The sequence below is a fragment of the Salmo trutta genome, unplaced genomic scaffold, assembly GCF_901001165.1.
Source record: "Salmo trutta unplaced genomic scaffold, fSalTru1.1, whole genome shotgun sequence".
In the NCBI taxonomy this organism is placed as follows: domain Eukaryota; kingdom Metazoa; phylum Chordata; class Actinopteri; order Salmoniformes; family Salmonidae; genus Salmo; species Salmo trutta.
In genome coordinates this window covers 1,776,927-1,793,670 of record NW_021823195.1, presented here as the reverse complement: position 1 = coordinate 1,793,670, position 16,744 = coordinate 1,776,927, and the positions used below count along the sequence as shown (strand labels likewise).

The following is a 16,744-nucleotide window of genomic DNA, read 5'->3' as shown; positions in this document are numbered from 1 at the left end:
CGTTAATCATTCGATGAGCAACAGTCGTCACATTAACTAATACAACGTCACGACAGTGTTCATAGTGGATATATTATAGAGTGTATTGTGTTCATAGTGGATATGTTATAGACTGTGTGGTGTATTGTGGATATATTATAGACTGTGTGGTGTATTGTGTTCATAGTGGATATATTATAGACTGTGTGGTGTATTGTGGATATATTATAGACTGTGTGGTGTATTGTGGATATATTATAGACTGTATTGTGTTCATAGTGGATATATTATAGACTGTGTGGTGTATAGTGGATATATTATAGACTGTATGGTGTATTGTGGATATATTAGAGTATGTGTGGTGTATTGTGGATATATTATAGACTGTATTGTGTTCATAGTGGATATATTATAGACTGTATTGTGTTCATAGTAGATATATTATAGAGTGTGTGGTGTATTGTGGATATATTATAGACTGTGTGGTGTATTGTGGATATATTATAGACTGTGTGGTGTATTGTGGATATATTATAGACTGTATGGTGTATTGTAGATATATTATAGACTGTGTGGTGTATTGTGGATATATTATAGACTGTGTGGTGTATTGTGTTCATAGTGGATATATTATAGACTGTATGGTGTATTGTGGATATATTATAGACTGTGTGGTGTATTGTGTATATATTATAGACTGTATTGTGTTCATAGTAGATATATTATAGACTGTGTGGTGTTCATAGTAGATATATTATAGACTGTGTGGTGTATAGTGGATATGTTATAGACTGTATTGTTTATTGTAGCTATTTGCAGGCAGAATGTTTCAGTGGTTCTAGTCTGGTGCTGAAGCTCTCCTCCTGGACTCTCAGCTTCTCTGTGAATTCAGCCTGTAACAACACAAGAGGAAAGACGTTGATAATAGTTTGGATAATTACTCATTTTTTACCACATGAAGACTGCATGTATTTCCCCGGCTGTATGTATTTCCCTGGCTGCATGTATTTCCCTGGCTGTATGTATTTCCCCTGGCTGTATGTATTTCCCCTGGCTGCATGTATTTCCCTGGCTGTATGTATTTCCCTGGCTGCATGTATTTCCCTGGCTGCATGTTGGGCTGTATGTATTTCCCCGGCTGCATGTATTTCCCTGGCTGCATGTATTTCCCCGGCTGCATGTATTTCCCCGGCTGTATGTATTTCTCTGGCTGTATGCATTTCCCTGGCTGTATGTATTTCCCTGGCTGTATGTTGGGCTGTATGTATTTCCCCGGCTGTATGTATTTCCCCGGCTGCATGTATTTCCCTGGCTGTATGCATTTCCCTGGCTGTATGTTGGGCTGTATGCATTTCCCTGGCTGTATGTATTTCCCCGGCTGCATGTATTCCCCTGGCTGCATGTATTTCCCCTGGCTGTATGTATTTCCCCGGCTGCATGTATTTCCCCGGCTGCATGTATTTCCCCGGCTGCATGTTGGGCTGTATGCATTTCCCTGGCTGTATGTATTTCCCCGGCTGCATGTTGGGCTGTATGCATTTCCCTGGCTGCATGTATTTCCCTGGCTGTATGTTGGGCTGTATGCATTTCCCTGGCTGTATGTATTTCCCCGGCTGCATGTATTTCCCTGGCTGTATGTATTTCCCCGGCTGCATGTTGGGCTGTATGCATTTCCCTGGCTGTATGTATTTCCCCGGCTGCATGTTGGGCTGTATACTTGAGAATGGAACAGTTCCAACCTACTTATGGAATTCACCCACAGCTTGTCCTACATTTGATCATTTCAACATTTCTACCATATAAGGTATGATGAGACCCACATGCCTGTTGAAACTCCCAGGAACATATCCCTTTCAGAGGGAAAAAAAATGAATGTTATTAAATATCGTTTAACAAGAGAGCAGCGATTTGGCCCGAGATGATCCACAATGAAGGTTAAAGCCGTCACTACCAACAGGAGACTGAGGTAGAGAGGCTGCTGGGAGTTCGTATCCCACACTGCATCTCTCTCTCTCTCTCAGTGTTGTGACAGGAACTGAGTTGTTCTATTAACTCATCTGATCAATGGGATCTTCTGCTTTAAGTGTAAATTGTAGCAGTTAAATAAGTCATTGACCTTGAGCAGACAGAAAAGAGAGAAAGTAATTGACCTTGAGCAGACAGAGAAGAAAGTCATTGACCTTGAGCAGACAGAAAAGAGAGAAAGTCCTTGACCTTGAGCAGACAGAAAAAGAGAGAAAGTCCTTGACCTTGAGCAGACAGAAAAAGAGAGAAAGTCCTTGACCTTGAGCAGACAGAGAAGAAAGTCATTGACCTTGAGCAGACAGAAAAGAGAGAAAGTCCTTGACCTTGAGCAGACAGAGAAGAAAGTCATTGACCTTGAGCAGACAGAAAAGAGAGAAAGTCCTTGACCTTGAGCAGACAGAAAAAGAGAGAAAGTCCTTGACCTTGAGCAGACAGAAAAAGAGAGAAAGTCCTTGACCTTGAGCAGACAGAGAAGAAAGTCATTGACCTTGAGCAGACAGAAAAAGAGAGAGAATGGTTAGAAATAGCTGTAGTTGTATGGTGGTGGATCATTCAGAATCAGGATGCTGCACACTGTTGGGGATGAAGAATCACATTACAGCAGAGCCACTCAATAACATGGACACCAGTCAGTCAGTCAGTCAGTCAGTCAGTCAGTCAGCCATTCAGCCAGTCATCCAGTCAGCCAGTCAGTCAGTCTGCCATCCATTAAGTCAGTCAACCAGTCAGCCATCCATCCATTCAGTTAGTCAGTCAGTCAGTCAGCCATCCAGTCAGTCAGCCATCCATTCAGGCAGTCAGTCAGTTAGCCATCCATTCAGTTAGTCAGCCAGTCAGCCATCCATTCAGTTAGTCAGTCAGTCAGTAAGCCAGCCAGCCAGCCATCCATTCAGTTAGTCAGCCAGTCAGTTAGTCAGCCAGCCAGTCAGTTAGTCAGCCAGTCAGCCAGTCAGTCAGTCAGCCAGCCAGCCAGTCAGCCATCCAGCCAGTCAGTCAGTCAGTCAGCCAGTCAGTCAACCAGTCAGTTAGTCAGCCAGTCAGTCTCACAACGGATTATATCACAACGGATTATATCACAACGGATTATATCACAACAGATTATATCACAATGGTTTATATCACAACGGTTTATATCCCAAGGGATTATATCACAACGGATTATAACACAACGGTTTATATCACAACGGATTATATCACAACGGTTTATATCACAACGGATTATATCACAACGGATTATATCACAACGGATTATATCACAACGGTTTATATCACAACAGATTATATCACAACGGTTTATATCACAATGGATTATATCACAACGGATTATATCACAACGGATTATATCACAGCGGTTCATATCACAACGGTTTATATCACAACGGATTATATCACAACGGTTTATATCACAACGGTTTATATCACAACGGTTTATATCACAGCGGTTTATATCACAACGGATTATATCACAACGGTTTATGTCACAGTGGTTTATGTCACAGTGGTTTATGTCACAGTGGTTTATATCACAACGGTTTATATCACAACGGATTATATCAGAACGGATTATATCACAACAGATTATATCAGAATGGTTTATATCACAACGGAGTATATCACAACGGTTTATATAACAACGGATTATATCACAACGGATTATATCACAACGGTTTATATCACAACGGATTATATCACAACGGTTTATATCACAACGGATTATATCACAATGGATTATATCAGAACGGTTTATATCACAACGGATTATATCACAACGGATTATATCACAATGGATTATATCACAACGGATTATATCACAACGGATTATATCAGAACGGTTTATATCACAAGGGTTTATTTCACAGTGGTTTATATCACAACGGTTTTTCACAACGGATTATATCACAACGGTTTATATCACAGTGGTTTATATCACAACGGTTTATATCACAATAGTTTATAACATAATGGTTTATATCACAACGGATTATATCACAACGGTTTATATCACAACGGATTATATCACAACGGTTTATATCACAACGGATTATATCACAACGGATTATATCACAACGGTTTATATCACAACGGATTATATCACAACGGATTATATCACAACGGATTATATCACAACGGATTATATCAGAACGGTTTATATCACAAGGGTTTATTTCACAGTGGTTTATATCACAACGGTTTATATCACAACTGATTATATCACAACGGTTTATATCACAGTGGTTTATATCACAACGGTTTATATCACAATGGTTTATAACATAATGGTTTATATCACAACGGATTATATCACAACGGATTATATCACAACGGATTATATCACAAGGGTTTATATCACAACGGTTTATATCACAACGGATTATATCACAACGGATTATATCACAACGGATTATATCACAGTGGTTTATATCACACCACTCAGTTTATATCACAACACTCAGTCAGTCAGTCAGTCAGCCAGCCAGTCAGTCAATCAGCCAGAATGCCAGTCAGTCAGTCAGTCAATCAGCCAGAATGCCAGTCTGTCAGTCAGTCAATCAGCCAGTCAGCCAGCCAGTCTGTCAGCCAGTCAGTCAGCCAGCCAGTCAGCCAGCCAGCCAGCCAGTCAGTCAGTCTGTCAGCCAGTCAGTCAGTATGTCAGTCAGCCTGTCAGCCTGTCAGTCAGTCAGCCTGTCAGTCAGCCTGTCAGCCAGTCAGCCTGTCAGTCAGTCAGCCTGTCAGTCAGCCTGTCAGTCAGTCAGTCAGTCAGCCTGTCAGTCAGTCAGCCTGTCAGTCAGCCTGTCAGTCAGTCAGCCAGTCAGTCAGTCAGCCTGTCAGTCAGCCTGTCAGTCAGCCAGTCAGTCAGTCAGCCTGTCAGTCAGCCTGTCAGTCAGTCAGCCTGTCAGTCAGCCAGTCAGCCTGTCAGTCAGTCAGCCTGTCAGTCAGTCAGCCTGTCAGTCAGCCTGTCAGTCAGTCAGTCAGCATGTCAGTCAGCCAGTCAGTCAGCCTGTCAGTCAGCCTGTCAGTCAGCCAGCCTGTCAGCCAGTCAGTCAGTCAGTCAGTCAGCCTGTCAGTCAGCCTGTCAGTCAGTCAGCCAGTCAGCCAGTCAGTCAGCCAGTCAGTCAGCCAGTCAGCCAGTCAGCCAGTCAGTCAGCCAGTCAGTCAGCCAGTCAGTCAGTCAGTCAGCCAGTCAGTCAGCCTGTCAGCCAGTCAGCCAGTCAGCCTGTCAGTCAGTCAGTCAGTCAGCCAGCCTGTCAGTCAGCCTGTCAGTCAGTCAGCCAGTCAGCCAGTCAGCCAGTCAGTCAGTCAGTCAGTCAGTCAGTCAGTCAGTCAGTCAGTCAGCCAGTCAGTCAGTCAGTCAGTCAGCCAGTCCGTCAGTCAGCCAGTCAGTCAGCGTGTCAGTCAGTCAGTCAGTCAGTCAGCATGTCAGTCAGCCAGTCAGTATGTCAGTCAGCCTGTCAGTGTAGATGTTCAGCTCTTTATCACACAGGCCTGTCTAGCGTTATTACGTCTGTCACCCTATTCACTATTTAGTGCACTACTTTCAACCAACCTCTATGTCTGATAAACATGCCCCGCTTAAGAAACACAGAGTAAGAAACCGAACCAGTTCTTGGTTCTCTCCTGAATTGTCAGGTCTTTTCCTGCAAAATAATCGGGCCTGGGCCTTGGCGAGGAAAACAGGTACTCCAGCTGATTGGCTGTTTTTTAGGCAATTGAGAAATAAATGTACTGCAGCTGTCAAAAAGGCAAAATCAAATTATTTCCTTAATGCTATGACAGATTCTGCAGGAGATCCTGCAAAATTCTGGAAAACCGTTAATTCACTGAAACGGGGGAATTCTGCTGTTTCTCTTCCTAAGCAAATTACCTCAGATTCCTGTATCCTGAAATGAAATGTGCTGTATGTCTGGTCTCTCCAGAGTGATGGTGTGTATCTTACTGTGCTGTGTGGCTGTGTGGCTGGTCTCTCCAGAGCGATGGTGAAAAAAATGATATTTGTGATGCTTTTAATAAGCATTTCATCTCTGCTGGTTTTTTATTTGAAAGGAAAAGTGGCCATTGTGGCACTGGCCAGTTAGTTGATTTTTCGTCTTGCTTTTCAACCGTTACTCTGAAAAATGGTAACCCTGTTTTTAGTTTCCAGAAAATAACCGAAGCAGAGGTTCTAGCTGCCCTGTGTGCCATTGATACTAAGAAATCCTTAGGCGCTGACAATTTAGACCCGTTCTTACTTAAGTGTGCTGCACCTATCATTGCTGGTTCAGTGACACACATTTTTAATCTAACATTAAGCACAGGAATTATCCCTAAGGTGTGGAAAGCAGCTTTTGTTCTGCCATTACATAAGGGAGGTGACGGTAGTGATTTGGATAACTATCGACCCATCTCTAGGCTCCCTTGTCTGCCAAAGATCCTAGAATCTATAGTCAACAAACAGTTACAGTCTTTTCTTTCTGCTAACAGTATTCTTAGCACCAATCAATCTGGTTTTAGATCTAAACACAGTACCACATCGGCCACTATGCTTGTTGTAAATGATATTGCAAATGCCTTAGATGATAGAAAGCACTGTGCTGCGTTGTTTGTAGATTTGTCAAAAGCTTTTGACACTGTAGACCATGCTATCCTTTTGAGCAAGCTGTCATCTATAGGAGTGGGCACGGATGCCTGCCGATGGTTTTATGACTATCTTAAAGATAGAACTCAGGCCGTCATGGTCGACGGGGTCAAGTCTGACTCCTTACAGTTACTTAAAGGGGTCCCTCAGGGTTCAATAATTGGCCCACTATTGTTCTCACTTTATATAAACAACATTGGTGATGATGTCAGATATTGTAAATTCCATTTATATGCAGATGACACAGTGATGTACTCTATTGCTCCAACAGCGGACCAAGCTTTAATGCAGTTGGAGTCTGATTTTAGGATACTACAGGGGTCTCTTTTACAGCTTAAACTTGTTTTAAACGCTAAGAAAAAAAATGTCATGTTTTTTTCTAGGTCTAAACTCTCAGTTAGAAACACTTTTGTAATCACTAGCTTGGATGGTACTCAAATCAAACAGGTCTCTGCATATAAATACTTAGGGGTATGGTTAGATGATAGGCTTTCTTTTAAAAAACATGTTACTGAATTGGGAAAAAAGCTCAAATTCAAGATAGGGTTCCTTTACAGAAACAGGGCTTGTCTGTCCTTTGTAAATAGAAAACAAATTGTGCAGGCTACTTTTATGTCCGTTTTAGATTATGGTGATATTATCTATATGCATGCATCGGCAAACACATTAAAACCACTGGATGCTATTTACCATTGTGCACTCAGGTTTATCACGGGTGATAGTTACAAAACTCATCACTGTATCCTTTATCAACATGTGGGTTGGGCCTCTCTATCTGTGAGGCGAGAGCAACATGCTCTCTTGTTTATTTATAAAGCGCTTCTTTTAAAACTACCTCCATATATATCATCATTCATTTCCACTAGATATACACATTTTAAAACCAGATCACAGATGTGGATTACATTAGAGACTCCTGCGGTCTCCACAGAGTTGGGTAGGACTGCCTTTAGTTCCTTTGCACCTTATTTATGGAACAAACTGCAGATCCAACTTAAGTTAGACACTCTGGTGTCCCTTGCCCATTTTAAAAATGTTATGGAGGATCAATATGATGTTATCTGTGATTGTTTCTGTTGAATTGTGTCTTTGTTTTGTATGTTTGAAATGTTCTTGTCTGTATGCCTAAAACTGTACATGTCAACATGTTTACACAGGGCCCATAGGACTCTGGTCAAACGTAGTGCACTACATAGGGAAACAGGGTGCCATTTGGAACACATCCCTCCATGTCCTTATTGTCCTATTTAGACCCATCATAATGAAAACCACCTGTACTGTTTTATAAACATGACAACAATTAGTATAAAACAAAACCTGCGTTTCCTGTTTAACATCGAATATAATCAACTTGTGAAGGAAGATATGAAAACGTCCATGTTCTGCTGCAGTCAGCGTGGTTTTATCTGGACTGGTTATTGGACTTCAGCTGAGAACTGGCCTCCAGATGGATCAACGATCCAATTCAACTGTATATATCAACACCAGTATACATGAAGGTCGTTCATTTCAATAAAAACTATACAACAAAAAGCTTTAAAGGACTCAGGATTCATCATGAAATCTCACCTGCAGGTTTCTCAGCATCTCTTTGGTCAGGTCATCCAGCACGTCTTTCACATCCTGAACGTTGTACTCTTCAAACTCTGTAGCCTTGTTCTCCTTCTCCTGCTCCAGAACTGTTTCACCTGGTACCTCTCCATCCTCCACCTGGCTGGTCCTCTGGCCCTGGGTCAACAGAACACCTATCAGACAGGCTGGTCCTCTGTCCCTGGGTCAACAGAACACCACCTATCAGACAGGCTGGTCCTCTGTCCCTGGGTCAGTAGAACACCACCTATCAGACAGGCTGGTCCTCTGTCCCTGGGTCAGTAGAACACCACCTATCAGACAGGCTGGTCCTCTGTCCCTGGGTCAGTAGAACACCACCTATCAGACAGGCTGGTCCTCTGTCCCTGGGTCAGTAGAACACCACCTATCAGACAGGCTGGTCCTCTGTCCCTGGGTCAGTATCAGACAGGTAGAATATTCCAGAAGGGAGATCCCCATCATTGTTCCATTATGTGTGTGGTGCTGCATGTTGAATAGGAACGAGATGAATGCAAAGCTACTGTCAGGTTCAGAATACCATTACAACTTTAACTACAATATCCTACCCTTACATTCTATTGATATATGTTTAAATCAACCGTTATAGTATTTAACTACAATATCCTACCCTTACATTCTGTTACTACATGTTTAAATCAACCGTTATAGTATTTAACTACAAATCATACCCTTACATTCTATTGATATATGTTTAAATCAACCGTTATAGTATTTAACTACAATATCCTACCCTTACATTCTATTGATATATGTTTAAATCAACCGTTATAGTATTTAACTACAATATCCTACCCTTACATTCTGTTACTACATGTTTAAATCAACCGTTATAGTATTTAACTACAATATCCTACCCTTAAATTCTATTGATATATGTTTAAATCAACCGTTATAGTATTTAACTACAATATCCTACCCTTACATTCTGTTACTACATGTTTAAATCAACCGTTATAGTATTTAACTACAATATCCTACCCTTACATTCTGTTACTACATGTTTAAATCAACCGTTATAGTATTTAACTACAATATCCTACCCTTAAATTCTATTGATATATGTTTAAATCAACCGTTATAGTATTTAACTACAATATCCTACCCTTACATTCTGTTACTACATGTTTAAATCAACCGTTATATTATTTAACTACAATATCCTACCCTTAAATTCTATTGATATATGTTTAAATCAACCGTTATAGTATTTAACTACAATATCCTACCCTTACATTCTGTTACTACATGTTTAAATCAACCGTTATAGTATTTAACTACAATATCCTACCCTTACATTCTGTTACTACATGTTTAAATCAACCGTTATAGTATTTAACTACAATATCCTACCCTTACATTCTGTTACTACATGTTTAAATCAATCGTTATAGTATTTAACTACAATATCCTACCCTTACATTCTGTTACTACATGTTTAAATCAACCGTTATAGTATGTACTAGCAGTGATCAGTCATAAAGTCAGGCTTTAGTTCTCAGTAAAGAGGTCTTCAACAGTGTGACAGCGCCCACCTGTGGTCATATGGGAAACGGCATGATCACTGACTTGGAATAGGAGTTGTGGAAAAGGAGTGATACTAACTCAGACATAATACACACTAATATAATCTGTATTATTGATTTATCTACTTGTCTTTTTAATCCAGATAGTATACTAAAATAGCAAACTACCTCTTCCTGCTGTTCAACAGGAGGAGTCATGTAATGAGGTAGTCCTGCAGTACAGTACCTCTTCCTGCTGGTCAACAGGAGTCATGTAATGAGGTAGTCCTGCAGTACAGTACCTCTTCATGCTGTTCAACAGGAGTCATGTAATGAGGTAGACATCAGTAGTCCTACAGTACAGTACCTCTTCCTGCTGGTCAACAGGAGTCATGTAATGAGGTAGACATCAGTAGTCCTACAGTACAGTACCTCTTTCTGCTGGTCAACAGGAGTCATGTAATGAGGTAGACATCAGTAGTCCTACAGTACAGTACCTCTTCCTGCTGGTCAACAGGAGTCATGTAATGAGGTAGACATCAGTAGTCCTACAGTACAGTACAGTACCTCTTCCTGCTGGTCAACAGGAGTCATGTAATGAGGTAGACATCAGTAGTCCTACAGTACAGTACCTCTTCCTGCTGGTCAACAGGAGGAGGAGTCATGTAATGAGGTAGACATCAGTAGTCCTACAGTACAGTACCTCTTCATGGTGTTCAACAGGAGTCATATAATGAGGTAGACATCAGTAGTCCTGCAGTACAGTACCTCTTCATGGTGTTCAACAGGAGTCATATAATGAGGTAGACATCAGTAGTCCTACAGTACAGTACCTCTTCATGGTGTTCAACAGGAGTCATGTAATGAGGTAGACATCAGTAGTCCTACAGTACAGTACCTCTTCATGGTGTTCAACAGGAGTCATGTAATGAGGTAGACATCAGTAGTCCTACAGTACAGTACCTCTTCATGGTGTTCAACAGGAGTCATGTAATGGAGGTAGACCTCAGTATTCATGCCTTCTTCCAGCGGAGCTACAAAGTCTGCTGAGCTGATCACCTCTATGGTCCTCTGGAATACAGTTAGTCAGGAAACATAGAGGTTGTAATCTCACAGTAGAATATGTTGGATGTTTGCCTTCACATTTGTAAATATATTAAGAAAAGGATCATATTACCTGGTAACAGAGCTTACTACATATTAACTGTATTGTAGGCTCCATACATGCTGTGATAACGAGATCTGATGTTATTATAGGCTCCATACATGCTGTGATAATGAGATCTGATGTTATTATAGGCTCCATACATGTTGTGATAATGAGATCTACTGTTATTATAGGCTCCATACATGCTGTGATAATGATATGATGTTATTATAGGCTCCATACATGCTGTGATAATGAGATCTGATGTTATTATATGCTCCATACATGCTGTGATAATGAGATATACTGTTATTATAGGCTCCATACATGTTGTGATAATGAGATATACTGTTATTATAGGCTCCATACATGCTGTGATAATGAGATCTGATGTTATTATAGGCTCCATACATGTTGTGATAATGAGATCTGATGTTATTATAGGCTCCATACATGTTGTGATAATGAGATTGGATGTTATTATAGGCTCCATACATGTTGTGATAATGAGATATACTGTTATTATAGGCTCCATACATGCTGTGATAATGATATCTGATGTTATTATAGGCTCCATACATGCTGTGATAATGATATCTGATGTTATTATAGGCTCCATACATGCTGTGATAATGAGACCTGATGTTATTATAGGCTCCATACATGTTGTGATAATGAGATCTAATGTTATTATAGGCTCCATACATGCTGTGATAATGAGATCTGATGTTATTGTAGGCTCCATACATGTTGTGATAATGAGATCTGATGTTATTATAGGCTCCATACATGCTGTGATAATGATATCTGATGTTATTGTAGGCTCCATACATGCTGTGATAATGAGATCTACTGTTATTATAGGCTCCATACATGTTGTGATAATGAGATCTGATGTTATTATAGGCTCCATACATGCTGTGATAATGATATATGATGTTATTATAGGCTCCATACATGCTGTGATAATGAGATCTGATGTTATTATAGGCTCCATACATGCTGTGATAATGATGTTATTATAGGATAGATACATGCTGTGAGAGGAACAGAGTGAACTGTTGTGATTGACTTTTGTTTCAGCACAGTACATGCAGTATAGGGCCGGTACATTTACAGAAAAGTGCTTCCATTAGTTTGACTTCTTCTGATGGTGAGTTAGTCAGAGATGACAGATAAATGGTCTCCTGATGGTGAGTTAGAGATGACAGATAAATGGTCTCCTGATGGTGAGTTAGTTAGAGATGACAGATAAATGGTCTCCTGATGGTGAGTTAGTCAGAGATGACAGATAAATGGTCTCCTGATGGTGAGTTAGTTAGTCAGAGATGACAGATAAATGGTCTCCTGATGGTGAGTTAGTTAGTTAGAGATGACAGATAAATGGTCTCCTGATGGTGAGTTAGTCAGAGATGACAGATAAATGGTCTCCTGATGGTGAGTTAGTCAGAGATGACAGATAAATGGTCCCCTGATGGTGAGTTAGTTAGTTAGAGATGACAGATAAATGGTCTCCTGATGGTGAGTTAGTCAGAGATGACAGATAAATGGTCCCCTGATGGTGAGTTAGTTAGAGATGACAGATAAATGGTCTCCTGATGGTGAGTTAGTCAGAGATGACAGATAAATGGTCCCCTGATGGTGAGTTAGTCAGAGATGACAGATAAATGGTCTCCTGATGGTGAGTTAGTCAGAGATGACAGATAAATGGTCTCCTGATGGTGAGTTAGTTAGACAGAGATGACAGATAAATGGTCTCCTGATGGTGAGTTAGTTAGAGATGACAGATAAATGGTCCCCTGATGGTGAGTTAGAGATGACAGATAAATGGTCTCCTGATGGTGAGTTAGTTAGAGATGACAGATAAATGGTCCCCTGATGGTGAGTTAGTCAGAGATGATAGATAAATGGTCTCCTGATGGTGAGTTAGTCAGAGATGACAGATAAATGGTCTCCTGATGGTGAGTTAGTCAGAGATGACAGATAAATGGTCTCCTGATGGTGAGTTAGTTAGAGATGACAGATAAATAAATTCTTAGGGACAATGACAGAAAAGGACTCTCTTTATGGTCACTACCGTTCCAAGTTACTCACTAGCTTCCTTAAGGAAACCTCAACATACATACGGACGCACTGACGCACGTGAACACCCAGCCTCACCTTCTTTCCCAGGAGCAGTTCCTCTCTAGGTTGGTTGAAGAGAAACTCATAGAGTCGGTAGTTCTGAAAGAGACTAATAGTAAAAACAGGTGAACCAAGATTAGTAACCAACAGATCAGAACATCAACATCCACTATGAGTGAGGTTCACTGCTCTGAATGGATTATCACCAGGTAAGTAAGGACAGTGTTAATGTGATATTAATCATGTAGACCCTACTAAAAAAAGGCTAATAGAGAAGAGTCTTGCTACCTGCACTTCAGGTAGTCAGTGATGGCCATGGCCTGTTCAGCATCAAACAGTGAGTCAACCTCTGGAGAAAGAGACTGGCGTGTTCCTGATATCAACTTGGCAAACTCGTTCAGGTTATCACCAAATGGCATCTGCTTCTCTGGGACATGAAGGACAGATATGAATACAGATATTAGCCACGGCCGGTCCATATTGACGTTAGCCATAAGAATCTTGACTGGAAGTTCATTACTTTTCTCTCTAGCAGGAACGGATGCTGCGCCAAGATCAGGACAGCGAGGAGCGTGAGATGTGTCAAATCGAGAAGATTGAAATACTGCTAGTTTTTTAATGAAATTGCCTTTTTTCGTCAGCATGCTAGGCTAGCTAATGCTAAAGCAACCCATTAGATTCGACAACACTTTCGGTAAGATACTCGCCACAACGCAAGGCATTGCATTTAAATGGAATTCAATGGGCATTGTATACAGCATTAGCTAGCCTAGCATGCCGACGAAAAAAGCAGTTTAAAAAAACAACACACAGTCCCTAATGAAGGTATTGATGATTAGGTGGTGAACACAGTCCCTAATGAAGGTATTGATGATTAGGTGGTGAACACAGTCCCTAATGAAGGTATTGATGATTAGGTGGTGAACACAGTCCCTAATGAAGGTATTGATGATTAGGTGGTGAACACAGTCCCTAATGAAGATATTGATGATTAGGTGGTGAACACACAGTCCCTAATGAAGGTATTGATGATTAGGTGGTGAACACAGCCCATAATGAAGGTATTGATGATTAGGTGGTGAACACAGTCCCTAATGAAGGTATTGATGATTAGGTGGTGAACACACAGTCCCTAATGAAGGTATTGATGATTAGGTGGTGAACACAGTCCCTAATGAAGGTATTGATGATTAGGTGGTGAACACAGTCCCTAATGAAGGTATTGATGATTAGGTGGTGAACACAGTCCCTAATGAAGGTATTGAAGGTATTGATGATTAGGTGGTGAACACAGTCCCTAATGAAGGTATTGATGATTAGGTGGTGAACACAGTCCCTAATGAAGGGCAAAATGTGTAGAATTGCAGCAAACTTTCAAACTGCAACCTTATCTCAGATTGTGAAATATTGGAGGAAATTAACTCTAAAACGTCTATTTTCTTCGCTCTGTTGTCAAGAGGGGGGCCACTTAAAAATTATCGCAAGGTAGGGTGGGACCCCAACGAAATGTTAATTAGGGCCCACAAAAGGGCTGTCTGCATGTGTGGGTATAGATGTGGATATGCAGGCCTGTGAGCCACTGTGGCCGGTCATGATGAGTTCAGATTGTGTGGCCCCCACCCCAATCAAAGTTTCTCCATCCCTGCTTGGGGCACACTCGTGGTAACAAATCAAAATTATAGGTTGCACAGCAAATTACTCATCACATATGTATATACTGTATTCTATCCTATTCTACTGTATCTGTCTATGCATTACTCATCTCATATGTATATACTGTATTCTATACTATCTACTGTATCTTAGTCTATGTATTACTCATCTCATATGTATATACTGTATTCTATACTATCTACTGTATCTGTCTATGCATTACTCATCTCATATGTATATACTGTATTCTATACTATCTACTGTATCTTAGTCTATGTATTACTCATCTCATATGTATATACTGAATTCTATTCTACTGTATCTTAGTCCGTTCCGCTCTGACGTCGCTCGTCCATATGTATATAGTCTTAATTCCATTTCTTTACTTTAGATGTGTGTGTTTTGGGTATATGTTGTGTAATCTGTTAGACATTACTCGTTACATATTACTGCACTGTCGGAGCTAGAAACACAAGCATTTCGCTACACCCGCAATAACATCTGTTAAACACGTGTATGTGACCGATAAAATTTAATTTGATACTGTCTGTTACCTACAGATCTAATGACATACCCCTGATATTGTCCAGTACCAACTGCAGTAGAGCCATGACGAATGAGATTTGTTGACAGCTGTAGTTCATCTCCGTGGCCCACCAGAAGCCAGAGACAAAGTAGTCCAACAGGGCTGCCTCCTTCACACATGTCTGGTAGTTCTTCAAACCAAGTATTTCTTCAAACTGGCTGTAGTAAAAAACAAAAAGGTTAGCATACATGAAACACTTCCAAAATAAAATGGCTATTAAACCGATATATCCGTGTTACTTACAATTGCACTTGTTCCACTGTCAAATCCAACAGCGTGTTGATTTGTTCATGGGAAATAAGTTTCCATTGAGGGTTGGATTTTTCAGCATAATTTTCCTGTAATAATTGGATTCAGAACACAAGTGAGTTTGGTTAGCTCTAGCTATGATAACGGTTTGGTCAAATAATCCAAATAACCAGACAAATGATGCAGTAAATATGTCAAATAATATCAACTATTAATAGGGTTTGAACATATTTTCCTACTTTGGACGCAGCGTCATTTCTGTCGTTTGTATTTTTATCCGCTGACTTGTTGCTTTGTTTCGCTTTTGCAGACATGTTATTGTCACCTGCGTTACCATGGCAGCATTTCCGCAGTGGACGGGTCACTTCCGTCCAGCTTCCGGTCAGTCTGGTCTATCGAGATGGATAAAGCTGATGCTAAGAATCTCAGTGTTACCAACTTAGCGACTTTGGTCGCTATATTTAGCGAGTATTCAGACCCCATCTAGCGACACATTAAAAAAATAAAAATAAAAGGATAGCCAATAGCTACTTTACTTACTGAGGAGTTGGCAACACTGTGCTAGATCTGTGTAGTCAGCTTGTAACCAGTTGTCCCCGCCGTACTGATACTAATAATTTTGGGCGAATAGCATACCGTCTCCTCTTTAAAACAAAGTCAATGAAAGTCCAGTATGAAGACAAGCAGAAGCTGCTTCTCCAGTAGAAAACCTCGACCACAGCACTTGAAGGCGTTGCCATGGTGTTACCTGGTTGACCTCATGGGTAGAAACATATCCGGGTTACCAGTTGTCTCGCACCGAACTGCGCATGTGCAAGCCGTCAACTCAAAAGCCATTCGTTTCGATATAAAGTTGCTTTTGATGAAAATTAAAAAGTGTAATTTTTCTCCCTTTCACTCGGTTGGAGTAATAACATGTTCAACTACTTAAGACACTAGCTTAAATCTATGTTGTGCTTTGTTAGGTTTTGACCAACTATTTGTTTGCATAACCAATATAATACAACTATTTAAACCTATATAATACAATTAGTTGTGGTGCATAACTTATGAATACTAATGCTAAACATAAGAGGTTTATATTGTATTAACATAGATTGAGCGACATATAATAGACATGACTAACTGGAGGGTTGCTGGCTAGTAGGAGTGTAGGCTGAGTAGACTCTTGACACACACAATGCCTGATTGAGGGGCCGCTCAAGGACAGGTGTACGGGAGCGGCTGGTAGAATGGAAGATAACTGTAGCACAAGA

General features: G+C 40.5%; 1 protein-coding gene and 1 long non-coding RNA gene across 2 annotated transcripts; both read right to left on the bottom strand.

Moving 5' to 3' along the window:
* Positions 1–761: 761 nt before the first annotated feature.
* LOC115189562 (ciliary-associated calcium-binding coiled-coil protein 1) lies at positions 762–16,323 on the bottom strand. The gene is made up of 9 exons (XM_029748182.1): positions 16,029–16,323; positions 15,728–15,880; positions 15,483–15,577; positions 15,228–15,397; positions 13,289–13,427; positions 13,037–13,109; positions 10,693–10,800; positions 8,186–8,344; positions 762–872 (listed from the first exon to the last, which is right to left on the bottom strand). The coding sequence occupies exons 2-9, from the start codon at positions 15,800–15,802 to the stop codon at positions 789–791; spliced, it is 903 nt and encodes a 300-aa protein (XP_029604042.1). The 5' UTR covers positions 15,803–15,880; positions 16,029–16,323; the 3' UTR covers positions 762–788.
* LOC115189564 (uncharacterized) lies at positions 1,034–2,674 on the bottom strand. Its single transcript, XR_003876950.1, has 2 exons — positions 2,427–2,674; positions 1,034–2,327 (listed from the first exon to the last, which is right to left on the bottom strand). It is a non-coding gene; the product is annotated as an uncharacterized LOC115189564 (long non-coding RNA).
* Positions 16,324–16,744: the final 421 nt, after the last annotated feature.

Coding starts and splice junctions, on each gene's coding strand:
- LOC115189562 (XM_029748182.1), bottom strand. CDS start 15,802: ATGTCTGCAAAAGCGAAACAAAGCAACAAGTCAGCGGATAAAAATACA. Junction 15,398..15,482: donor ACAGTGGAACAAGTGCAATT/GTAAGTAACACG, acceptor TTTTTACTACAG/CCAGTTTGAAGAAATACTTG. Junction 13,428..15,227: donor GGTACTGGACAATATCAGGG/GTATGTCATTAG, acceptor TTCATGTCCCAG/AGAAGCAGATGCCATTTGGT.